Source organism: Prionailurus viverrinus, chromosome B3, assembly GCF_022837055.1.
Source record: "Prionailurus viverrinus isolate Anna chromosome B3, UM_Priviv_1.0, whole genome shotgun sequence".
Taxonomy (NCBI): Eukaryota; Metazoa; Chordata; class Mammalia; order Carnivora; family Felidae; genus Prionailurus; species Prionailurus viverrinus.
The window spans coordinates 96,044,283-96,069,961 of NC_062566.1; the positions used below are offsets into that span (position 1 = coordinate 96,044,283).

The 25,679-nt window shown below is 37.1% G+C and overlaps 1 protein-coding gene across 2 annotated transcripts; it reads left to right on the forward strand.

Annotated features, from left to right (window-relative positions):
• The first annotated feature begins 2,509 nt into the window (after positions 1–2,509).
• On the forward strand, positions 2,510–25,638 carry PSMC6 (proteasome 26S subunit, ATPase 6). Of its 2 annotated transcripts, XM_047862158.1 has the most exons (14): positions 2,510–2,649; positions 3,887–3,966; positions 4,054–4,093; positions 4,344–4,396; positions 6,549–6,616; positions 6,850–6,964; positions 10,340–10,427; positions 12,236–12,297; positions 12,385–12,508; positions 13,096–13,157; positions 15,729–15,849; positions 15,969–16,049; positions 21,174–21,245; positions 24,841–25,638. In XM_047862158.1, exons 1-14 carry the CDS (start codon positions 2,523–2,525, stop codon positions 24,957–24,959), a joined length of 1,212 nt encoding a protein of 403 aa, XP_047718114.1. In that variant the 5' UTR covers positions 2,510–2,522; the 3' UTR covers positions 24,960–25,638. The 2 variants fall into 2 exon arrangements, with proteins under 2 accessions (XP_047718114.1, XP_047718115.1); XM_047862159.1 differs by lacking the exon at positions 3,887–3,966 and having other exon boundaries at positions 2,527–2,649.
• The last annotated feature ends 41 nt before the right edge of the window (positions 25,639–25,679 follow it).

Here is a 25,679-nt window from a genome sequence, read left to right on the forward strand (position 1 = left end):
ATGGCATGACAGCTGGCTTCCCCCAGAGGGAGTAATCCAAGGGAGAGTAAGGAGGAAGCCCCAATACCCATTATGACCTAGTTTTAGTAGTTGTATAACGTCACTTCCACTTAATTCAACTCTTCTAGAGCAAGTTGCTAGATCCAGGGAAGGGGAATTAGGCTCTACTTCTTGAAGTGGGCAATATTAAAGAATTTGTGTATGTATTTTAAAACCGCAGCACCCATCAATGACACATCATAGGTAAGTAGATTAGGAGATTATCCGTAATATTTTTTTGAAGATCTAAATCTATCTCATCACTGTTTGTTATGACATCATTTTAAGTGACCCCCCCCCCAAACTAAGATATGCCTAGTTTCCTAAAAACTCTTTTTCTCTACTGTATGGTATTTTTATTTTTATTTTTTATATTAAAAATTTTTTAATATTTATTTTTGAGAGAGAGAGACAGAGTGCAAGCAGCGGAGGGCAGAGAGAGAGGGAGATACAGAATCTGAGGTGGGCTCCAGGCTCCAAGCTATCAGCACAGAGCCTGATGAGGGGCTCAAACTCTCAAATCATGAGACCATGACTTGAGCTGAAGTCAGAAGCTTAACCGACCGAACCACCCAGACATCCCTCTACTGTATGATATTTTAAGGTCCTAGAGTACTGATGACTCTTCTTAGTCTTTTTGTATCTGCTTCTATTATAATATCTGATATATTCACATACCCATTCATTCAATAATTTATATATATAATCATCTTCTGGGTATACAATAATAAGCAAGAAATAGTCACAGTCCTTGTTTTTCTAGAGCTTATAATCTACTAGGTGGAAAAGACACTAAACATTTAAGCATGCTTATGAATGTAAAATTACAAGTTGAGGTACATTTTCTGATGAAGAGGGATATGGTCTTATGGGTGCATATAAAAAAGAAACCGGGCTGTTCTGAGCAGCCATGTGGAAAATAGATAGGAGGTTCATCTGAAGTTGGACTTTCGCCAGATGGGTGACAGAAAAAGAAGAAGGGTCAGGGAGTTTAAAATATTGGTATGTTATGTGCTCATAAATATTTATTGGATTGAACCAAACTGAGCTGTCTTTTTTTTTTCTCTGTCTTATCCTCTCTTCTTTATTTCTTGTCAGAGGTGATATCTTTTGGTATCCACGGGCTAGTTTGACCAGAACACTTGCAGCTGAGCAGGAGAAGGGACTACCCGTGCTCAATCCGTCTTCCTTGTTTATTATCTACTGCAATTTACAATTATATTTAGAAAAACAGAATATAATATTCATACAATACCCATAAGATTTTTTCCTAAGAAATTTGAAGACATCTTTTACATGACTTTGGTAATTTAATTTGCATAAATTTGCACTTTATATGTATATGTAGAACATACCTATTTAAACTCAAATATCCAGGACCACTGTATTAGATGAGATCAAATGGCATATATTTGGGGACTCTGACTGAGTCTATTGAATATAACAATAAATTCTCCCCAGGAACAATGCTAGAAGAGGTGCAGCAATGGGGACCTGTTCTGCAAAAATTGAGGTCATTACTACCCTTAAAGTAAATAATTTAAAATCACTATTTAAAACACTACTGAGTGCTTACTGTGTGCCAGACATTGTGTTAATAGACACATATCTTATTTAATACTCATGATATCCCTACGAGACAGGTACAGTTATTACGCTCATTTTACAGAGATTTTTAAAGATTAAGTAATTTGCCCGAAAGCACAGAAATCTGAGTTCTGTCAGACTTTAAAAGCTCCTGACTCAGCCTACTTCAGCGTCTTCATTTTGTGCTCCGTTTCTCTATAGCCCACCCTCTTCCGGTCTCACTGGCCTCCTTTCTGTTCCTAGAAATGAGCCAAGCTCTTTTTTTACCTGAAGATCTTTGCACTTGCTGTTTCCTCTCTCTGAAAGTTTCTTCTCCAGTTTGTTGCATGGCTGGCTCCTTATCTCAGATGTTCTTCTAAATTAGTTCTCCTCACTTTACTGCATAACATCGCCATGTTTTATTTCCATCATAGTATTTATTACACTCTGAAATTATTTTTTCAGATCTTATCCTTAGTACCTCATTCACTGAATGAATGAATAAAATAGCCTACTCCTTCTGTTCCTGGAGGAACCGTGTTACCACCAATAGGCTATCTGTGTTATCCTGATAGTCTATCCTGATACAGAGATTACACATTGCCTACTTCACTGCCATCTCAGTGTATCACATAGTCTTTGGTGGTTCCAGGAGAGCAGTGGTCTCACAATATCGAGGCCTCTCAGGGGACGAACAGACAACACCTTCCTGCTTTACCCAGCTCGACCTGCAGGGGACGGTGTCGCTGGAGGCCTCCTTCAGCGCACGCCGGCGCCCTAGGTGAACCGAGACGCAGAAGTGGGAGATGTGGAGTAGAGAGGCGGGGCCAACCGGAAGGGGCGTGGTCGCCCACGAATACGCCCCCCTCCCGGAGGCTTTCCGCCCTCGCCCCGCCCCTTCCCCCGCCCGGGCGGCCATGGCCATTCCCGGCATCCCCTATGAGCGACGGCTTCTCATCATGGCGGACCCTAGAGATAAGGCGCTTCAGGACTACCGCAAGAAGCTGCTGGAGCACAAGGAGATCGACGGCCGTCTCAAGGAATGTGAGTGCATCTTTCTTTCTATACAATTCTATGCCTGGACCTTCATGTGTCTCTCACAAAGCAGAGGCCCTTCCCCGAGCCCGGCAACCGAGCTCCGGGGGTAGGAAGGCCTCGGTCCAGGGACAAGGCGCTTTGTCATCCGGCCCTGAGGTTGGGAAGTACAGCCTCTTGAGCAGTAGAAATGGCCCACTCTGGTCCAGGTGACAGAGAGAACATCCCTATTTCTGAGATGGAAGTGGAAGAAGACTAGAGAAGGAGTGGGAAAGAAGTGGGCCAGGGATGTTTGCCAGGTTGGGGTGCAAGAAGGGGGGTGTAGATGAGTCCTGGGACCCAGAACGGAGGCTTGAGTCATGGAAGCTCAAGCAAGAAGTGAGATTCGAGGTGATGGCTTGTTATTGGGGTGGAAAGCCGGAGCGGAGCCCATCGGTGGGACATAATAACCCTCCTCGTCTTTCCTCGTATTTTGAGTTGTACTCCATCAGGCACACAAGTTTCCCTTGCCTCCTGAACTAAAAGGGCGCTTGCGTATTTTCGTAGTGCACTTTCACTGAAAAGCCAGATAGTTTGATTAAATGAAGAAAGACCATAACCATATAATTCTGTGGGTCACTGCACCTGTTGACCTTATTTAGGGTGGAAAGCCATAGAGTATTAATCCGTGTAGGTGGCTGAAGATATGAGGAAGGGTCTCTTTTATCATTTGGATTTGTAGTCGCAAATCCAAAAGTGTCAGTGTCAATGTCTGTTAACAATGTAACAATGTTACGAATGTGCTTGAATAAGTATTGCCAATCAAGAAAATAAAAATATGGTGCTTTTAAACTGTAACATTTCGGGGAGCCTGGTTGGCTCAGTAGGTTAAGCCTCCAACTTTGTCTCAGGTCATGATCTCCTAGCTCGTGAGTTCGAGCCCCGCGTTGGCCTCTGTGCTGACAGCTCAGAGCCTGGAGCCTGCTTTGGATTCTGTTTCTCCCTCTGTCTCTGCCCCTCCCCCCCCCCCCCCCCCCTCTCTGTCTCTCAAAAATGAATAAAAATTAAAAAAAAAGCTGTAAGATTCTATTTTTAAAAATGTCCTCTGCAAATGGAATTATTTCTTTTGTGGTTTCAGATAGTGGATATAAATTATATGTAAGGTGAAATAGACCAAAACAAACTTAAATAAATAAAGTAATACTTAGTGACTTAAACTCACTAAGATTATTGTTTAATTAAAAATGTTCAAATTATATTATTTCAGTAAGGGAACAATTAAAAGAACTTACCAAGCAGTATGAAAAGTCTGAAAATGATCTGAAGGCCCTACAAAGTGTTGGGCAGGTAGGTAATGGAGTTTGGGGTGTAGGGAGTGATGGTAATTTGTTTTTTTGTTACTGGCAAAAAGTAATGCTTTTTTTTCTTTCTCAGATTGTAGGTGAAGTACTTAAGCAACTAACTGAAGAAAAATGTAAGTGGATTGGACTGTTAATTAGTAAAGAAAAAAGAGTGGACTCTCCTTTCTCCCACCATGAACTTTTGAAATGCTTATTATTTTAATGACAGTAATGAAGGGAGATGATATTCTTGCATAGACTTAAATTTTCTTTCAACTATTACCTTCTTGGAGGACAGGAATAAAACTCAACCTGCCATCAATGTGGATGTATTTATTTTTTACTTTCTATTTTTCAATTTGTCCTTTCATTCTCTTCCTCTAGTCATTGTTAAAGCCACAAATGGACCACGATATGTTGTGGGTTGTCGTCGACAGGTAACATTTTACATTTGTATAGTGCTTTATAATTGATAAAAGTGCTTTTGTAAATATGTTATTTAATTCTTGAGGTAAGCAGGTCAGGCATTACGCCTGTAACTCCTAAAGGTGATTTGTCCAGATATAACTAACAAAACTTGATCTCAAACTATGGGCATTGACTCCTGGTATTCTCTACTTTCTACACTTATCACATTGTGTCAGTCAACTCTACATATTTAGAAATCTAAGAATTTTGGAACTGGAAAATATCTCAGGTCATCTTATTTTAATGTCTTTTTTGAAGAGACTTAGACCTTATCAATTACTTATGTCTTATATTTAAACATTCGGAAATGTTACTCAAAGACTTTGCTGTAGCCTGAGTTGATTTGGTGATTTGGTATGCTTTCATTTAGATTAGAATAGGCAAATGGAAATAACTGCCAATTTCATTTTTAGAATACATGTTGGCATTCAAAAATGCCAACAAATGGCTTTAAATAATTTAGTAGCCTCTGAGGCCAATTTATGTGCTATCCTATTCTTCAGGAAGGATCCTTAAAACATTCTTATAAATTCATTGAAAGAACTTTTTCTGAGTATTTGTCATATCACGTTCATGTTTGAAAACATTGATACAACATGACTGTAGAGTAGAATATAACACAGGGACTAAATCTTATTCTAGCATTGTGCCTAGCATATAAATGGGAAGACATTTTCTAAATCAAAGTATTAAATGTCTAGTCTGACAAAAGATTTTATGTCCCTTACAGGGCCTTCTGGATTCCAAGAGTTGGTATTTCTAAGATATTTCATGGTTGTATGAGGGCAAGAGTATTTGAAAACTGGAAAATCTTAGAAAAGCCTGAGTCTGTATTCTCTGTAGATATAAATGTTGAAATAGATTTACATTGGTTTTTGTTCGGCTCTTTTTTTTAAGTACCTCACTTATTAGCAACTTTTTTTTTTTTTTTTAAGATTTTATTTTTAAGTAATCTCCACCCCCAAGGTGGGGCTGCACCTTACAACCCTGAGAGCAAGAGTTGCATGCTCTACCCACTGAGCCAGCCAGGCGCCCCACTAGCAACTTTTTAAAGTTCAGTCCATTATATTAAAACTAGTATTTTTGCCTATCTCCACTTCATTTTAATTGGCACTAAATCCTGAACTTAGAGTTCTTGGCAAAATCCTGTGAAAAGTAGTAATTTGTATTCTGAAATTGTATTGGCAAGTTGTTTTTTGAACTATCAAAAAGTAATTTTGGAAAGGTAACACCCTGAGTGTGAGGTGAATCTGTTGGATGGTCTCTATCTAATTCTAGCCAAATAAGTTACCTTGCCTAAGTATGCCAGTAAGTTGTTTAGTATGATTCAGCCTAATAGATAATTTATTTAGCATGGTATCTGGCATGTGGCAAAAGCATGAATGATGGTTCTGGGGTTTTTTGTTTTTGTTTTTAGCATTTTAATAAAAACCTCTAAAGGGGTACAAAATGAGTATATTTCTCCTATAGTCAAGTAACATGTTCTTCCCCAAAGCTGTAGTTTTTAAGATAAATCTAAAGGGCATATTACCATATATAAATATATCAGAGTAACACCGTATACCTTAAACTTATATAGTGTTATATGACAAATTTACTTAATAAAAAATAAAATAGATTTTAAAAGAAAAAAATAAAGGGCACACCTTTAAAGTGCTTCCCTTTCCTTACCCCAAAATATTCACCTACAGATTTCTATATAAGTGCTTTGGTACAAATGTACCTATAGATTTCTGTGTAAGTGCTTTGGTACAAATTGCCAAAGTCACTATATTATAGTGCCTGAATCAAAATAAACTATGAAAATAGCCTTTGGAAGTAAAATAAAAATATCCATTTTTTTCTTTAAAAGCAAGGCATTTTCCACCACAAACTTTGTATATTAGTGATTTCACATTTCACGCTGAGGTTGCATAAAGGGCATTATTTTTTTAAAGGAAGTAACTTTGAATTATTACTTTTACAAACCCTTCTGTTGGCATGGTGTTTATAATCTAATATTAGTGTTCTCTCTGAAGACTGAAAGTGATTATGTGGCTTCTAAATATTGTGCTTTTTCTTTTTAGAATAGTATTTCCCCTTTTAAGTGTTTATGTAACACTTTTTGTTTTATAAAATTAGCTTGACAAAAGTAAGCTGAAGCCAGGAACAAGAGTTGCTTTGGATATGACTACACTAACTATCATGAGGTAGGTTTCTTATTCTACCTTTTCCTTTCACAGAGAGAAGTTTTTATGCATAGTATATGCTTCTTGAGATCACTGAATATTTTGCCACTTTTTCTCTTTTACTAATTTCTAATTAATGTAAACACATTTTTATAAGATCATCTATAGATGCTTACATAAGCAAGTAATTTATACTCTGTAGGCTGAGAGAAAATACATCTTGTAAAAGAAAAATACACACCTTGTCATTTTAGATATTTGCCAAGAGAGGTGGATCCACTGGTCTACAACATGTCTCATGAGGACCCTGGGAATGTTTCTTATTCTGAGATTGGAGGACTATCAGAACAGATTCGGGAATTGAGAGAGGTTGGTAGTGGACGCTTTGTTCTCTGAACTTATTAACAAATAGTACTGGTTTTATGATACCCAAAGGGAGAAAGAAAATGAAAGATTACTTTGTCCAAATAGTGGTTACTGAATATTATACATTTAATATTCTTGCTGAGAGAAAAATAGCACTGAATTTCTAGCTCTGAAAATTATAGGTATTAAAAAAAATTATAGGTATTGTTGATTGGAGATAATTTGGTGTTGGAAAAACTCTGCTCTTTTTGTGACCAAAAAAAAAAAAAAAAGCTAATAATTGATATAAATCCAATGCCCATGCTCTCTGTGGTTTTGATTATCCTAGGTTGCTGGGATCAGAGCATATATAGATAACGTGTGTAATACAGTTTTTCCCGTAACCTTACTAATATTAGCTTCCCATCCTTAAAGTCAGTTACCTGTACCTTAAATACATTTTTTTAAGATGTCAAAACAATTTTTTTAAAGTAATCTCCATACCCAAGGTGGGGCTTGAATTCAAAACCCCGAGACAAAGAGTCTCATGCTCCACAAACTGAGCCAGCCAGGCTTCCTGTACCTTAAACATGTTATTTTGATAAAGCTGTTTGCTGCCATTTAAGAAAAATATTGGCCTTAGGGTGACATAACCCTTTTAAGCTCTTCGGATCAAATCAGGATTGCCTTGCTTCATGGCACAGATGGCTTTTTTGTTTGTTTGTTTGTTTCTTTGTTTGTTTTGAGAGGGGAGGGACAGAGAAAGAGAAGAATCCCAAGCAGGCTCTGCTCTGTCAGCACAGAGCCTGACGCAGAGCTCGATCTCATGGACCTCGAGATCATGACCTGAGGCATCAAGAGTCGGACACTTAACTGACTGAGTCACTGAGGTGCCCCATAGATAACTTCTTAACAATTCTCTTTAAAATTTTTTTTAATGTTTATTTATTTTTGAGAGAGAGAGACAGAGAATAGGAGAGGGGCAGAGAGAGGGAGACACAGAATCTGAAGCAGGCTCCAGGCTCTGAGCTGTTAGCACAGAGCCTGATGGGGGCTTGAACCCACGAACTGTGAGATCATGACCTGAGCTGAAGTCAGATGCTTAACTGACTGAGCCACCCAGGCGCCCCTTAACAATTCTGTTTAAAAGCAAATTACATTGTCCCATTGGTTTCATCCTAATTTATGATGGCAATATGTAGGAATGAATGAGGATAGTTGGTATAGCTTACATCATCTGATTTAAGCCTTAAGCCAGTAGTTTTCAGATATCAGCATATTAAGTTTTCTGGAACTCTTATTAAAGATGCAGATTCCTAGGCCCTCTGCATGATATTGATGCAGTAGATTGGGGGTGGAACTCAAGAATTAGCATTTAAGCATTCCAGGTGACTATGAAAGCAAATTATTCTCCTCCTCCTCCTCTTCCTCCTCCTCCTCCTCCTTCTTCTTCCTTATTTTTAAAAAAATGTTTATTTATTTTTGAGACAGTGGGAGAGACAGATCATGAGCAAGGGAGGGGCAGAGAGAGGGAGAGAGAGAATCTGAAGCAGGCTCCAGGCTCTGCGCTGTTACCACAGAGCCCGATGCAGGAGTTGAACCCATGAACCATGGGATCATGACCTGAGCTGAAGTCAGACACAACCAACTGAGCCACCCAGGCTCCCTGAATCCAAATTATTTTTGACCATACTTGAGGAAGCACTAGCCTAATTCTAAATAAAAGTCTATTCTTCTCACTTTGTGGTTAATGAAAGGGCAACAGGAAGAGCAAGTGCTTCATGGAACTATGAAATCTTGTCTTTGACAGTGATTTGCTACATCAGCCATAGGAGCAGAAAGAATGTCTCTCTCTCTGTCTCTCTCATACAAAAACATACACATACATAATCCACGCACATGTAGTACTTTTCCATCTGCAGACGCTAAGAATATGGATTCTTACACTTTTTGCTTAGTCACACCTCATGAACACAACTATTCAGTAGAAGCTTATGTCTCAAGTTACTGGTACTATAAAGAGTTTAAGCTGGGCATCAAACCCTCAATTATTCTCCAGCTTTCTTTCCTTAAATCAGTTTTAGTAGGATATTGAGAGCAGACTATATGGTTCTTTTTTTAAAAAATTAATTTATTTACTTTTCTAATCTCTATACCTGTCATGGAGATTGAACTCATGACCCTGAGATCAAGAGTCACGTGCTGTCCCAACTGAGCCAGCTAGGCGGCCTTAATATATGGTTCCTTTAAGGCTGCTATGACAAAATGACAACATATGAAAATTTTTTATGCCTTTTCCCCTAATGGCCGTTCTTACTTACTAAATTTCTTCATTTCGTAATTATTTTGTGTTGCATTCCCAAATGCAAAATAATATAGGTCTTTTTTGCTTACCTCATTTTTTTTGTAGTATGATTTTTCATTGAGGCGTGATTTACATTCAGTAAAATGCACAGTATTTTTTTGTGAAGTTTATTTATTTTGAGAGAGAGCAGCAGCATGCATGTGTGAGCAAGAGAGGGACAGGGAAGGAGGGAGAGAATCCCAGGCAGGCCCTGCGCTGTCAGCTGCAGAGCTTGATGCAGGGCTCTAACTCACGAACCGTGAAATCACGACCTGAGCTGAAACCAAAGTCGGACGTTTGACTGAGCCACCCATGTGCCCCTGCAGATGTTTTTAAAAGTTTATTTATTTATTTTGAGACAGAGCATGTGTACGCACGCACATGAGTTGGGGAGGGGCAGAGAGAGAAGCCTAAGCAGGCTGTGCGCAGACAGCTGGATCAAACTCACAAACTGTGAGAACATGACCTGACCCAAAATCAAGAGTTGGACGCTTACTGACCGAGCCACCCATGTGCCCCTAAAATGCACATACTTTTTAAGTATACAATTCAAATGTGTTTTGACAAATTATGTCTGTGTAACCATCTCTTTAGTTAAGTGTGTAGTTTGTTAAAATAACTACTAAAGGCTTTTAAATTGATTTTTACATAAAAATTTTTTCTTAAATCTACCTGAAGAAGAATCTCTAATACAAATATCTTTATAGGGGTGCCTGGGTGGTTCAGTTAATTAAGCATCTCACTCTTGATTTTGGCTCAGATCATGATCTCAGTTTGTGAGATCAAGTCTCAAATCAGGCTCTGCACTGACAGTGTGGAGCCTGCTTGGAATTCTCTCTACCTCTCTCTCTCTGCCCCTTCCACACATGCACATGTTCTCTCTCTCTCAAAATAAATAAATAAGCTTAAAAAAATAGCTTTACATAGCATAGAATTCTAGATCTATTATGAATTACAATATGTACACCTAATTATGCTGATATTTTACTTAAAGTATTTTAAAGTTCATCAAAATCTTTACTGACTTTTTAAGAAACATGCAACTTCTTTTCTAGGTGATAGAATTACCTCTTACAAACCCAGAATTATTCCAGCGTGTGGGAATAATACCTCCAAAAGGCTGTTTGTTATATGGACCACCAGGTTAGTGTTGAATTATGTCTGACCTACTAATAAATGAATGAATGAAGGAATAAAAAAGTAAGGTGAAAATTTAATGTGGGCTATTACAACCTCCACTCTATTCATAGTGGGGAAGGTATAGGAGATGTGTGTCTGCTGTTCTCTCAGGTGTGCTTAGTCTTCTTGTGCCTCATAGGATATGCATCTTAACATGCTGTATGATTCTAGTGCATTGGTCCTGTGTGGTTCACAGACCTCTGGCTGTTCCCGAGACACTTTCAAGGAGTCTGCAAGGTCAGACCTTACTTTGATAATACTAAGACATTAGTTGCCATTTTCACAGTGTTTACTTCTGCGATGATGATGCAAAAACAATGTGGATAAAATCGCTCATGCCATAGCATGAATCAGTTAAGTCAGTGGCATGAAGTGGTACTAGTAGTCATTGTGTTATTGACTGCTCACACTTGTAGTATGAAAAAAACAAAAATAGGAGTTTTACTTCAAAATGTCCTTATCGAAGCAGTAAAAATTATTTTTATTAAATCCTGATCTTTGAATAATGTTTTGTATCCTATGTGATGAAATGGAAAATCTGTGCAAAGCACTTTTGTTGCGTAATGGATAGAGTAGTTATGTCTAGGAAAAGCACTTGTGCAGTTATGTGAGTTGCCAGCTGAATTAGCTGCTTCTAATGGAATATAATTAAAATATTTTTTTTTTTTACTGTTCATTTTTTTTTGAGAGACAGAACAAGCAGAAATGGGGGAGAGAGGGAGGGAGACACAGAATCTGAAGCAGTCTCCAGGCTCTGAGCTGTCAGCACAGAGCCTGATGTAGGGCTCAAACTCATGAACCATGAGATCATGACCTGAGCCCAAATCAGACGCTTAACTGACTGAGCCACCCAGGAGCCCCTGGAATATAATTTTTTTTTAATGTTTATTTTTGTGTGAGAGATGGGAGAGTGAGAGCGGGGGAAGGGCAGAGATAGAGGGGGACAGAGGATATGAAGCAGACTTTACACAGACAACAAAGAGCTTGATGCAGAATTTGAACTCACGTACCAAGATCATGACCCAAGCCGAAGTTGGCCGCTTAACTGACTGAGCCGCCCAGGCACCCCTCATGGAATATCATTTTGTCTTTCAAACATGATTTACAGACATTTCTGTCATTGTCAGGCTGGTTATTGGTTATTCAGACTGGTTATTGCTTATCTGGCAAACATTTTTTCAAAAATGAATTAAGTTAGCCTGTTATGTTAAAACAACTAACACTGTCTGTAACCAGTGATAAAAAGTTGAGCTTTCAACCAAAATTAGTCTTTGAAAACTTATATTTGGCAACTTTCTAATGCTAATACTTAGGATATGAGATGGGTGATATTCACAAATGTGATTTTTAAATAATTGTATATTAAAAAATGCCAACATGTGGAAGATTTTCGTAACTCACTGAACCAATAGTTTCCAAATAAGCAGTATTTGATGTTACAATATGCATAGGTAAAAGATCCATTCATTATGCAGGATAGACCAATGGATTATCAGGTAACATAAAAGGCTTCTATTGTAGTGCCTGTAAATAGGGGTTGAGATATTTTTGAATATAGGTATTCAGTATGCTTAGAATTACAAGAGATGTTTTGAATAAAATTTAAAATTTTAATATTGAGAGTAGAAGTGCTTTAGAATTTTAAATGGAAATTCTCTTTAGGATTTAGCATTCATTTTGCAAAATTTACTGTCTGAAGGATAACATTCTTAAAAGGTTTTTGAGAATTTGTTTTGCTTTCCATCTATTTAGGACGTCTTTTGTCATTTTAGGTACAGGAAAAACACTTTTGGCAAGAGCTGTTGCTAGCCAGCTGGACTGCAATTTCTTAAAGGTAAAGGAAAGATTCTTTTTGTAGCTATTGAGATTAAATTTTACTTGAATTGTTTTATGTTTACCTTAATGTTTTTTCCTTAATCAGGTTGTATCTAGTTCTATTGTAGACAAGTACATTGGTGAAAGTGCTCGTTTGATCAGAGAAATGTTTAATTATGCCAGGGATCATCAACCATGCATCATTTTTATGGATGAAATAGATGCTATTGGTAAGAATAACACTTTTTAAAATTTATTTTAAACTTTTCTTGAAAGTATTGGAAAATTTTTAAAAAATCTAAAGGAACTCTTCTTCTTGCCCCCACCAGCTTTACCTCTAATTGTAATTTGTATGAAGTAGCAAAATGAATTGACTCTTACTTTAAATTCTTTTTTTTTTTAATTTTTTTTTAATGTTTTTATTTATTTTTGAAGGAGAGAGAGAGCATGAGCGGGAGAGGAGCAGAGAGAGAGGGAGACATAGAATTTGAAGCAGGCTCCAGGCTCTAAGCTGTCAGCACAGAGCCCAATGCGGGGCTCGAACTCACGAACTATGAGATGATGACTTGAGCCGAAGTCGGATGCTTAACCGACTGAGCCACCCAGGCACTCCTAAAAAGAATTCTTAAAGAAGTTTAATTTTGACATTGACAAAATGAGACATGTCATACCAAAATCAATTCTAACTTTGTCAGTATGATTTTTACTATTTAATTCTTAATCTTCATGTTTTTAACTCCAGACATTATCATTCTTTTGTTAAATGATGATTGTAGAGGAAGAGAGTAATGCATGATTTTCCATATCATTATTTTAGGTGGTCGTCGGTTTTCTGAGGGTACTTCAGCTGATAGAGAGATTCAGAGAACTTTAATGGAGGTAATACTTGGTAACGGTTTAAAAAGAAGCCTGTATGTATATATGAAAACATGGGTATTGGAAGGGCAAAATATGTACAATTGTTTAAATGAAGAACACACTTAAGTATGAAATTTGAAAATTTGATCTGGAATAAACACATTTCTCTACCACAATCTCTAGTAAGAAAATATCCACCAGAAAATAATAGGGGTATCTACAAAATTCCATTTGATGTACAGCTATATAATTCCATGTATTTTGAACAGACCAACCATTTAGATGTTTAAATTTTTTTTTAATGTTTATTTACTTTTGAGAGAGAGGACAGAGTGCGAGCCGGGGAGGGGCAGAGAGAGAGGGAGACACAGAATTCGAAGCAGGCTCCAGGCTCTAAGCTGTCAGCACAGAGCCCAATGTGGGGCTTGAACTCATGAACTGAGATCATGAAGTCAGGCGCTTAACCGGCTGAGCCACCCAGGTGCCCCAACCATTCAGATACTTAAATTGTATATTGTTCTTCTGATAATTCACATTCTGTGAACACGATCTTGTGCTAGTTTTGTTAAGATGTCTTATGAGTAATGGACATATTAAAACTGGTGGCAATAAATGAGTTATGAATGAGGCTGCTCTAAAAATCACTAATACTTTCCTCTCTTGCTTTATTGCTGAGAATAAGAAGAAACTAAAATAGTTTTGATAATTGAAGAAGATGGATGATGGAATATTAGAACGTACATATAGCCTTTCCCCACTCCAAATTCTGTGAAAGCGATGGCAAGATCCCAAACACATTTTTCAACTTCTACAAAGACAAGCTAGGTAGCATAGGTAGTACAGTGCCAAATTCTACCTCAGTAGGAGTATTTGAAAATTGCTTTTTGTAAATTATAATGATCTGCTTAGAATATATACAGTATTTTCAAGTTAGTAATAGATTCTCTTAGAAACCTTAAATTGAGGTATTTTTTTTAAATTTTTTTTATAACATTTATTTATTTTTAAAAAAAAAATTTTTTTTTTCAACGTTTATTTATTTTTGGGACAGAGAGAGGCAGAGCATGAACGGGGGAGGGGCAGAGAGAGAGGGAGACACAGAATCGGAAACTGGCTCCAGGCTCTCAGCCATCAGCCCAGAGCCTGACGCGGGGCTCGAACTCCCGGACCGCGAGATCGTGACCTGGCTGAAGTCGGACGCTTAACCGACTGCACCACCCAGGCGCCCCACATTTATTTATTTTTGAGACAGAGAGAGACAGAGCATGAACGGGGGAGGGTCAGAGAGAGGGAGACACAGAATCTGAAACAGGCTGCAGGCTCTGAGCTGTCAGCACAGAGCCCGACGCGGGGCTCGAACTCACAGCCCTCACGGACCGTGAGATCATGACCTGAGCTAAGTCGGCCGCTTAACCGACTGAGCCACCCAGGTGCCCTAAATTGAGGTATTTTAAGACAACACAGATGCTAGTCTTATTCAGGTAACTGATGTGTTGTTAGCTAACAGATATTTTGGAAAAGAAATAGACATATTGTTAAGCTAGCTATATTTAAAAAAATTTTTCTTAATGTTTATTCATTTTTGAGACAGACAGAACATGAGCAGAAGGGCAGAGAGAGGGAGACACAGAATTCAAAGCAAGCTCCAGCCTCTGAGCTATCAGCACAGAGCCCAATGTGGGGCTCAAACCCACAAACCACGAGATCATGACCTGAGCCGAAGTCGGATGCTTAACCAATTGAGCCACCCAGATGCCTCATGCTAGCTGTATTTTATTATTTAAAAATTTTTTTTTTAAAATGTATGTTTATTTTTGAGAGAGAGAGAGGGACAGAATGTGAGTGGAGGAGGGATAGAGAGAGGGAGACAGAATCCGAAGCAGGCTCCAGGCTCTTAGTTTTCACCACAGAGCCGAACACGGGGCTCGAACTCATGAGCTGTGAGATCATGACCTGAGCCAAAGCCGGATGTTTAACCAACTGAGCCACCCAGGTGCCCCCATGCTAGCTGTATTTTAAAGAGTTTGTTGAATGCAGTTAGGCGTTTCAATATTTATTCAAAAAACCTTTTAGGAATTGAGTATGTTTAGTGTCTCAGTATGTCTATATATAGTAGAATTATTTAAAAGCTATTTAATAGATTTATTATCAGACTTACAGAAATGTCATTGTATTTGCTTATCTGAATGTAAATTTATGTTTGGCTAACTTAAGACATACATTAGATTTTATTAATAGTGTTTATTTTTAAAAGGAACTATGAAAACAGTTTGAATATTGGAAATTAGATCCACATAGTTTAGTTTTTTAACTCTTGACTAGATGGAAGCCTTCAGATTTATTAAACCTTTTTGATAGCTATAACAAGGTACATAATTAAATAGTCTGTCTTGGAACTATGAGGCTAGAAAACGTGCTTTTATAAGAGAAAGAAAAGGTACTCCATCAAATGGTCATTCTGAAGATTGCATACTATCTGTAGACAATATATTTTATGGTACTAGACACATAAAAGTTGTGTATGGTTTAGTTTTTAATGGTTGGGATGTTTTATAAAAGTCTGTCAATGATTTTTGTTTATAAATATATTAGTTACTGAATCAAATGGATGGATTTGATACTCTACATAGAGTTAAAATGATCATGGCTACAAACAGACCGGATACACTGGATCCTGCTTTGCTTCGTCCAGGAAGATTAGATAGAAAAATACGTGAGTTAAAATTCTTTACCTGCTGTCTGTTCTCTTTGTCTATGCCCATTTCTCTTTCCATATCTCTTTCTCATTCCCTACTTTAAAAAACCTAATTTATTTTAATTTTTTATTTTCAGATATTGATTTACCAAATGAGCAAGCAAGACTAGATATATTGAAAATCCATGCAGGTCCCATTACAAAGCATGGTGAAATAGGTAAGGAAATAACCTATTTTATGTATATTTACATTTGGTAAATGAAGCAAACCACTATTGGATATTGCTGATAATCTACCAAATCTGGTCTTAAATTCAGCAAATGCCTTAAAAACAGCTAATATTTGTTGAGCATCAACTTTATGCTAGGAATTATTCTAAGTGCTGGGGATATAACAGTGAACAAAACATGACAAATTCCTGCCATGTAGACATTCTTGTCAGGAAAGACAAAGTCAGTAAAATATTTGGTATATTAGATGGTGATATGTGCTATGGATAAATATAAAGCAAGAAAAGGGAAATAGGTAATGTGAGGAGCTAGAATGAATATTTACATTTTTTTAAATGTATGTTTATTTATTTTTAATGTTTATTTATTTGAGAGAGAGAGAGAGAGACCGAGAGCAGCGTGAGCAGGGGAGGGGCAGTGAGAGAGGGAGAAAGAATCTGAAGCAGGCTTCAGGCTCTGAGCTGTCAGCACAGAGCCTGATGCAGGGCTCAAAGTCACAAGCTGTGAAATGGTGACCTAAACTGAAGTTGAGCACTCAACTGACTGAGCCACCCAGGTACCCCATAATGTATATTTATTTTTGAGAGAGTGCAAGTGGGGAAGGGGCAGAGTGGGGGTAGGGGGTGGGTACAGGGTCCGAAGCGGGCTCTGCGCTGACAGCAGACAGCCTGATATGGGGCTTGAACCCATGAACTATGAGATCATGACCTGAGCCAAAGTCGGACACTTAACCAACTGAGCTACCCATGCGCCCATAATTATATACATTTATTTATTTATAACTTTTAAAAAAATTTATTATTGAGAGAGAGACACAGAATGTGAGCAGGGGAGGGCAGAGAGAGGGGGAGACACAGAATTTGAAGCAGGCTCCAGGCTCTGAGCTATCAGCACAGAGCCCCATGCGGGTGTCGAACCCACAAACTATGAGATCATGACCTGAGCTGAAATCAGATGCTTAACTGACTGAGCCATCCAGGGGCCCCTATATACCTTTTTAAATGGAGGTGGAGAGGAGGAAGCAGAGGAAAGCCTAACCAAGAAAGTGACTTTCAACCAATGACCTAAAAAGGTGAAGGAACTAGGTATAGATATTTAAGGGAAAATCAAGCAGAGGGAACAGCAAGAGGAAGAACTTGAGGCAGGTATATGACTGGAACATTCCAGGAGTAGCAAAGAGGCCAGGGTGTCTGTGGCAGTGTAATCAGGATAGTAGTAGCAAGTGAAATCATAGAAATAATGGGAATCAAATTGCGTAGAGCCTTATTGAGGCCATTGTGTAGGAACTTTGGCTTTTATTTTATTTTTGTCATTGGAAGATTGTGAGCAGAGGAATGCTATGATCTTACGTTTGTTATTTTAACTTTGTAATGTAGAAAATTAGAAAAACATAGAAGTGGAGATAAGAGTATAATGAACTTGTAACCCTAGGTACTCATCACCCACCCAGCTTTAATACTTAATAACTCTTGGCAAATCTTGTTTCATCTGTGATCTCTTCCACCTCTTCTTACCTTCCTTCTGGATTTTTAAAAAGTAAGTCTCAGGCATTATATCATATCATCTGTAAATATTTTATAATTGACTTATGTTAAATAAGACCATTCTGGTTGCACACAGAAGGGCAAAGACAGAAACAAGAGGATAAGTTAGGATATTTGGATAATCCAGGCACAAGATGGTGGTGTGGTCTCAGGTGGTAGCAAAGTCTTACAATAATGAGATTCTGGACATACTTTGAAAATAGAAGTGACAGGGCTTGCTAATGGATCAGTTATGGGGTGTAAGGTAACGAGAAGAACCAGGAAGACTTAGGTTTTTGACTCATGCAACTGGAAAGATGGAGTTGTCATCATTTAAAATGGGGGAGACTGGAAAGATTAGGTTTTATTTATTTTTTTTATTTTATTTATTTATTTATTTTAATTTTTTTTTTTCAACGTTTTTTATTTATTTTTGGGACAGAGAGAGACAGAGCATGAACAGGGGAGAGGCAGAGAGAGAGGGAGACACAGAATCGGAAACAGGCTCCAGGCTCTGAGCCATCAGCCCAGAGCCTGATGCGGGGCTCGAACTCACGGACCGTGAGATCGTGACCTGGCTGAAGTCGGGCGCTTAACCGACTGCGCCACCCAGGCGCCCCAAGATTAGGTTTTAAAGGGAGAATAAAGAATTTGATTCTGAATATATTAAATCTGAGATACCAATTAGAGATCGAAATAAAGACGTTGCTTGGTAATTCTATATGCATGGGTAGTTTATTGGGATGGTCTATTCTGGAGATATAATTGTGGATAATAACAGCATAAAATTTTTTTTTGAAGTCTTGAGATGAGATGAGATTTCTAAGGAAGTAAATGTAGATAGAGAAGATGTTCAAAAACTGAGCTGAGGGGTGCCTGGGTGGCTCAGTTGGTTGAGTGTTTGGCTTTTGCTCAGGTCATGATCTCACGGTTTGTGAGTTCAAGCACCACATCAGGTTGGCTGCTGTCTGCACAGAGCCTGCTTCAGATCCTCTATCCCCTTCTCTCTGCCCCTCCCCTGCTCATGCTGTCTCTCTCTCAAAAATAAAGAAACATTAAAAAAAAAAAACAAAAAACAAAACTGAGCTAATTCCAATTTTAAGAAACTGAGATGAAGACCATCAAAGGAGACTGAGAAGGTATAGTCATAGAGGGAAGTTAAACCAGGAGCTGGTGATGTCTTGGAAGATAAATGAAGAAATTGATACAAGGAGGGAGTAATTCCCTGTTAAATGCTGACAGTGAGTCAGATTAAAAGAGTTCTGAGAATGGATCTTTGGATTTACTATGTGGAGGTAATTGGTGACCTTATCAAAGCAATTTGTTTGGAGTGGTGAGAGAGAGAGAGCCTACCTCAAATGAGTTTCAAGGAGATTGTACAGAGAGGCATTGTTTTTAGACATTTGTTTCAAGGAATTCTGCAGCAAAGAGAGAAGAGAAGAAATGTAGCTGTAGTGGAAATGGAGGTGAATGAAAATTTGGGAGAGTTTATTTAAGATGGAAGAATTTACAGCACTTTTTTAGTGCTTAATGCAAATAATCTAGGAGAGAGAGAGAGAAATTGATAATGCACTTTCCTTGAAGAGAGGTTGGCCCTGTCTGTGAGCATAGACTTGTCATTTGTGAGGATAGGAGGGAAGGCAGAATAAATAGATACTGATGATGGCAGTATCTGAAATATGGCAGAAACTTATAAAATTTTTCTTCTGAATGCATTTATTTTCTCAGTGAAATAGGAAGCAAGTTCAGAGTGAAGATGGGGAAGTATTGCTAGACATTTGAGGACAGAGAAAAAGTTAAAAAGTAGTTAGCTACAATAGTGAGAGAGTGGACTCTAGGATGGAGGTCAGCAAACCATTGATGTGGGCCAAATTCTATCTGATGCCTCTTTTTGTAAATAAAGTTTTATTGTAACACAACCATTCCCAATTGTTTATTTATTGTCTATGACTGGTTTTCCACTGCGTTAGCAGAAATGCATAATTTTGACAGAGACCATATGGCCTGCAAAGCCTAAAATATTTACTTTCTGGCCCATTACAGAAAATTTGCTGACCCCTGGACTAGGGGATTCTAGTATAATCTATATAAACCAGGCAGCTTTATAGACCCTTAGAAGTTAATGGTCCAGAAATAGTTACAAATAGTTGATTATTGCCTCTCACCAACTTTCTCATTGCTTAAGTAAATACAGTTTTGAGCTAGAAAGACTGAGCTTAACTAGGGATGCCAATTTATAGGTTTCTTCAATACTGAGCTCTTGCTAGGTGCCAGATACTATGCTAACCTTGGGAATCCCCACTCTCAGGAAGGTTATATGAACTTGAACCTGAGGGAAAATTAATTAATGAGTATCTATCTAATCTCAAAAAGAGACTGACCTACTCTAGATTGCCTGGCAAAGGGTGTCTCATCAGAATTACATTGTAGTAGCTCCTGCTGTCTCTTATTTCTATCCTTATTCTATATCAAGTCCACAACTGCTGTTCCAAACCAACAGCTCTTGATTTCAAGTCTGTCATGTGGTTAAGATCACTTAACCATTACTATTATCATAGATCTGATACCTCACCACTTGGAGCTTGCACAGACACCAGAAAAGCTAGCCATTTAAAATGGTTATATAAAAATATATGAGGGGCGCCTGGGTGGCTCACTTGGTTAGGCATCTGATTTCAGCTCAGGTCATGATCTCGTGGTTTATGGGTTCAAGCCCCACGTCAGGCTCTGTGCTGACAGCTGAGAGCCTGGAGCCTGCTTCGGATTCTGTGTCTCCTTCTCTCTCTGCCCCTCCCCTACTTGTGCTCTGTCTCTCTCTCTCTCTCTCTCTCTCTCTCTCAAAAATAAATAAACATTAAAAAATGTTTTTTAAATATGATAAAAATGTGAAAATTATTTCTGATATTTGTTTCTGGTATATTTTATATTAATGTGACTAAATTCCATTGTGGTTACAGTTGATTTTGATATCTTAGGTTTATTCAAATTAAAGATTTGGTTATAGTTTTTTTTTAATTTTATGTTAATTTTTATTATTTATTTTTTGAGAAAGAGAGAGAGATAGAGCAAGCAGGGGAGGGGCAGAGAGAGAGGGAGACACAGAATCCAAAGCAAGCTCCAAGTTCTGAGCTGTCAGCACAGAGCCCAGTGTGGGGCTCTGACTCACGAACCATGAGATCATGATCTGGGTCAGAGTCAGACACTTAACTGACTGAGCCACCCAGATGCCCTGGTTGCAGTTTTTATAAGATTCCTGGCTTGACAGATATCTTAAGTTCACATGTGATAATTGTTTCATTGCATAGAAACAGGTTAAGATGCTTTCAGATCTTGATGCTATTTCTTGGTTTTAAAATGTCAAAAGCATGTTTATTTCTGCTTGGTGCTGGTTTACTTCATAGAAGTATAAGTTTTGGCAGTTAATATTGTGGAGGACTTGCTAAATATTTTGGAGGAATGTCAACAGAGATGATGCCTAGCTGGTCAAATTCAAAGCAAGGTCTGCAGTTAAATTTTCTATATAGGCATAAATCAAGAAAAAGGCTAAATTTTTTTTAAAACTAATTTCCAGCATTTTTTCCTAAACAGATTATGAAGCAATTGTGAAGCTTTCAGATGGCTTCAATGGAGCAGACCTGAGAAATGTTTGTACTGAAGCAGGTATGTGTTTAAAGTACAGTTTTTATTATTGATGTTGATTTATTTAATTTGCTAAAAATGTGTTTGGATTTGTCCAAAAGAAGAGCCTGGGCTTTGCGAGGATTTAGGTACTTGTTTTTTTGCGGGGGGTGAGGGAGGGGGAACTGATTCCAGGAAGCAGGAGAGAACAGGAAAGTGCAATGGAAAGAGGGAAAGCTATTGTAAGAGTGCATCATTGACGTAGCTGCTATAGACAGGTGGGATTTGATTTGATGACATCTCAGACAGACATACAGAATGGCTGATCTATGGGAGACTGGAGCATGTATTTACCAGCTGTCATCCCCCACTGGATGATAATTTACCCTTGGGGATGTTAACTCCTTTATACTTCTAGATGCCTTAGACCAGAATGTGGAAAGACTTGCATGTGATAGCATACTGGCCCCCTGAAGTAAGTCTGAGACTGTACAGAAGTATCTGCCACAACTGTGGCTGAAATTAGACTGTGCTAGCACCAGAAGTATTTGCTGCAAAGTGGATAACTTGTTTTCCGATACTAGTCTTAGCAATAAACGTTGTAAGATTGATTTATGAATTTTGTGATCATGCAATTTGTGTAAAATGTAATAGTTTTTTTAATACAGATTTCTCTATGGATTGTGTGATCCTGTTTTTAAAAATTTTATTTCTGGTACCAGGTGGCATTAAAACCATACATAGAGCCATTTAGTCTTTGTCCTCCACACAGAATCTTAAAATTAAAAAAAATTAATTTTTACCCTAGTTTTTATAGTTACTGACGTTCCTAGGTTGCAGGTGAACAGTTTTTTGTTTTTTGTTTTTTTTTTAAGTATTACAATATGTCATTTCCTCTTGTTTTCATATCACCTTTAGCATTTCTTATAAATTTAACAGTTTAAAGAGGCTGCTCAGATATGGCTTCTCCATAGCAGTATCTTAATGGGTATATGGTGACTCAGTACCTGGATCAGAAATCTGCAGGTTTAGAAACTCAGTACAGATCAGAGTAAATCATGCTCACAAAGACCTCCTAATAAACAAAACACATTAAGTGGTAAACTTGGATGTAGCTGGAACTACTTAGAATAATTTGTGACAGTGTCTTTCCAAAATCTACACTGGACCAAATTATTAGAATATTGCTTTGATGAAATTGGAATCTAAACAAAAACAATGTCATAATCCTAAAGGTTCATACCATCAAATTATATTTGTTTTTTGCTTTTTTTTTTTCAGTTTTGTCAATAAATAATTGACATATATCACTGCATAAGTTTAGGTTGTGCAGCATGATGGTTTGGTTTACATATATTATGCAATGATTTCCACAATAAGTTCAGCTAACATTTATCTTCTCATATAGATTCAGTTAGAAAAAAGGAAAAATATTTTCTCCTGTGATAAGAACTCTTAGGATTTACTCTCTTAACTTTCTTATATATCATATAGCAATGTTAGCTATAGTCCTTATGTTGTACATTACATCCTCAGTACTTACTTATCTTACAACTAGAAATTTGTATACTTCACATATTGTAAAAACATTTTAGGCTGGGGTGCCTGGCTGACTGAGTTGGTAGAACATGTGATTGTTGACTTCAGGGTGGTAAGTTCAAGCCCCATGTTGGGCCTAGAGCTTACTTAAAACAAAACAAAAAAAAAATGATTTTAGCTATTTCCAGTAAAGAGCTATAACTTTCGTATAGATTACAATCTTAGCTTTTTAAATGGCCTGGGGTGTTCATATTTGGAGACACTAAAATTCTTTGGTTTTCTTATTATCAGACTTTAAGCCTTTTTTGTTAACATCTTTCTGCAATGTAAAATAAACTTGATTCAGTTATAGTTGTCTTTTCCATTCACATCCTGAGATTAGCCTTTTTGGATTGGAATGTAACTCAGGCTCAGCCATTCTCTAAATAATGGTTTGGAAACAGTCATATGCACAAAGTTTGGAAAAATAAGTAGCCTTCAAAACAGGTTTTATTTTATATTATTTTATTTTGTTTTGCTTATTTTTATTTATATTTAATTTTTATTTTATTTCATTTTAAAGTTTATTTATTTATTTTGAGAGACACAGAGAGAGCTGGGGAGGGCAGAGAGAGGGGAAGGGAGGGAGAGAGAGAATCCCAAACAGCCTTCGCACTGTCAGCACAGAGCCCAAGCCCAATGCAGGGGTCAATCCCATGAACCGTGAGATCATAACCTGAGCCAAAATCAAGAGTCGGACACTTAGCCAATTGAGCCACCCAGGCACCTCCAAAACAGGTTTTAAAAAACTTCAATATTAAAAACTAGAAATTTCCATTCACCTGATTTCTGAGTACAACATAGAATGGCTATTTCCAAGACTAGGTAGGTAGAAATCTTGGAAGATAGAAAATAACCCTTGAAATCTTCTATTGCACTCATTTTACATAAATGAAAATGTAAGCAGATCTTCAATGAAAATATTAGTACATAGTGATAACTTACCAGCTTTAGCTTATCATGAAATTGGGATTGTCTCAAAATCTTGGACCCATATCCATGTCAAGTAGTATTTGACAAGTAACTTATCATTAACTTGAAAAAGTTGAATTGTGATACTTGAGTGTGAAATTCATATAAAATATCAATTTGTACATAAAAAAGGTAAATTTTAATTATGTGATTATTGTCACTGATTTTTGATAAAGCCCAGTGTTGACTTTGTTTAATTCCTATTCTTTAAGCTTTTGATTATTAAGAAGGAAAGGCTATCAAAATTACTGAAGGTGTTTTGTGTTTTCCCACATTATACATGTGTTCCCTCCTTCCAGGCAATTGTTGTCTGTAGAGTTAAGAAACCACTGCTTAAGATGTGTATGTTTTATTGATAGTAGGGCTTTATTTTGCTTTTTCGGAATGTCATTAGATACAGGGACTGTGTGAGTTAGATTTTAAATATCCAGATAGTTTTCTCATTGTTGTCTCGCTTTTGGTTTGGAAAATAATACTCAATATAGCTAAGCAAATTAATTGAACAATGATGGTTGTTTTTAATAAATTAGAACTATTGGCTCAGAAGTAGTAAATCTATGGGCAACTGGCTGGCTCAGTCAATGGAGTGTGTGACTCGATCTTGGGGTCATGAGTTCAAGCCCCTTATATAATGAGGTAGTGTTTACTTCCAAAATAAATCTAGGCTCCTTCACATTTACTCCACAGAATTAAATTACTTAATTTTCCTAAAAAAAATTTTTTTTATTGTTTTTTATTGAGATAACAATTGTCAAATAATATTAGTTTCAGATGTACAACATAATTATTTGATATATTGTAAATGATCACTACAATAAATCTAGTTAATATCACTACATATAGTAAACAAGGTATTTTTTTCTTTGATGAGAACTTTTAAGATCTACTCTCAGCAATTTCAAATATAGACTACAGTATTATTAAGTATAGTCACCATGCTGTATATTGCATCCTCAGGATTTATTTTATCCTTAGAAGTTTGTGCCTTTTGACTACCTTCACCGATTTCGCCCACTCCCTCTTAGTTTTCTTACAATAAATTATTTACATGTTATATATAGCAGTCATGTTGTTCTGTTCTCCACAGGTATGTTTGCAATTCGTGCTGATCATGATTTTGTAGTACAGGAAGACTTCATGAAAGCAGTCAGAAAAGTGGCTGATTCTAAGAAGCTAGAGTCTAAATTGGACTACAAACCTGTGTAATTTACTGGAAGGTTTTTGATGACTGCATGACAGATCCTGGCTTAATGTAAAAATAAAGTTAAGGAAAATAATGTATGTATTGGCAATGATCTCATTAAAAGCATATGAATAAAAATATGTATGGATAACACTGTAAAAATTAGTAATTGAGTAATTCTACTTTTAAGATTGGTACAGAAGAAATTTGTATGTTTGTTAATATTGCATTTATTGCAGCAAAAGTTATGAGTATGTTGAAGCTTTTCGTATTTGCTGTGTGACCATTTTGTAAAACATTGAAAGTAGTTTGAAATCGTAGTATGAGAGCATTTCTTATGGCTTATTTTATATCATTTGTTTTCCTCATCCTAAAAAGTTGAATAAAATCTGTTTTAGTTCTCCTACATATATTTTTGTCTTTTTAAAGATTACATTTATGATGGTCCTTTTAGTAAATTATTTAATAATCAAAATGAATTCTACTTAGATTACAGGCTTTTGAATTTTAAAACCGTACACACACTCAGTGTTCCTAACAGCGTCTTGTTATATAAAGCGTAGATGTGTATATCTATATTGATAATGGAAGGTCTTTATTCACTCTTCACCTATGATTAGACTGTATGATAGCTAATTGAAATAGTACATGCATGTCCATAACCATTTTTTAGATTGATTAAAAGTAATATTTGCTAACAAATGTGACTTGGTTTTCTTGATTTATGTGAGTTGATAGTTCCC

Bases quoted from the DNA above. Each gene is read 5' to 3' on its own strand.
- PSMC6 (XM_047862158.1), top strand. From the start codon at position 2,523: ATGGCCATTCCCGGCATCCCCTATGAGCGACGGCTTCTCATCATGGCG. The intron at 2,650-3,886 runs GTGAGTGCATCT...ATATTATTTCAG, and splicing joins CGACGGCCGTCTCAAGGAAT to TAAGGGAACAATTAAAAGAA. The intron at 3,967-4,053 runs GTAGGTAATGGA...TTTCTTTCTCAG, and splicing joins CCCTACAAAGTGTTGGGCAG to ATTGTAGGTGAAGTACTTAA.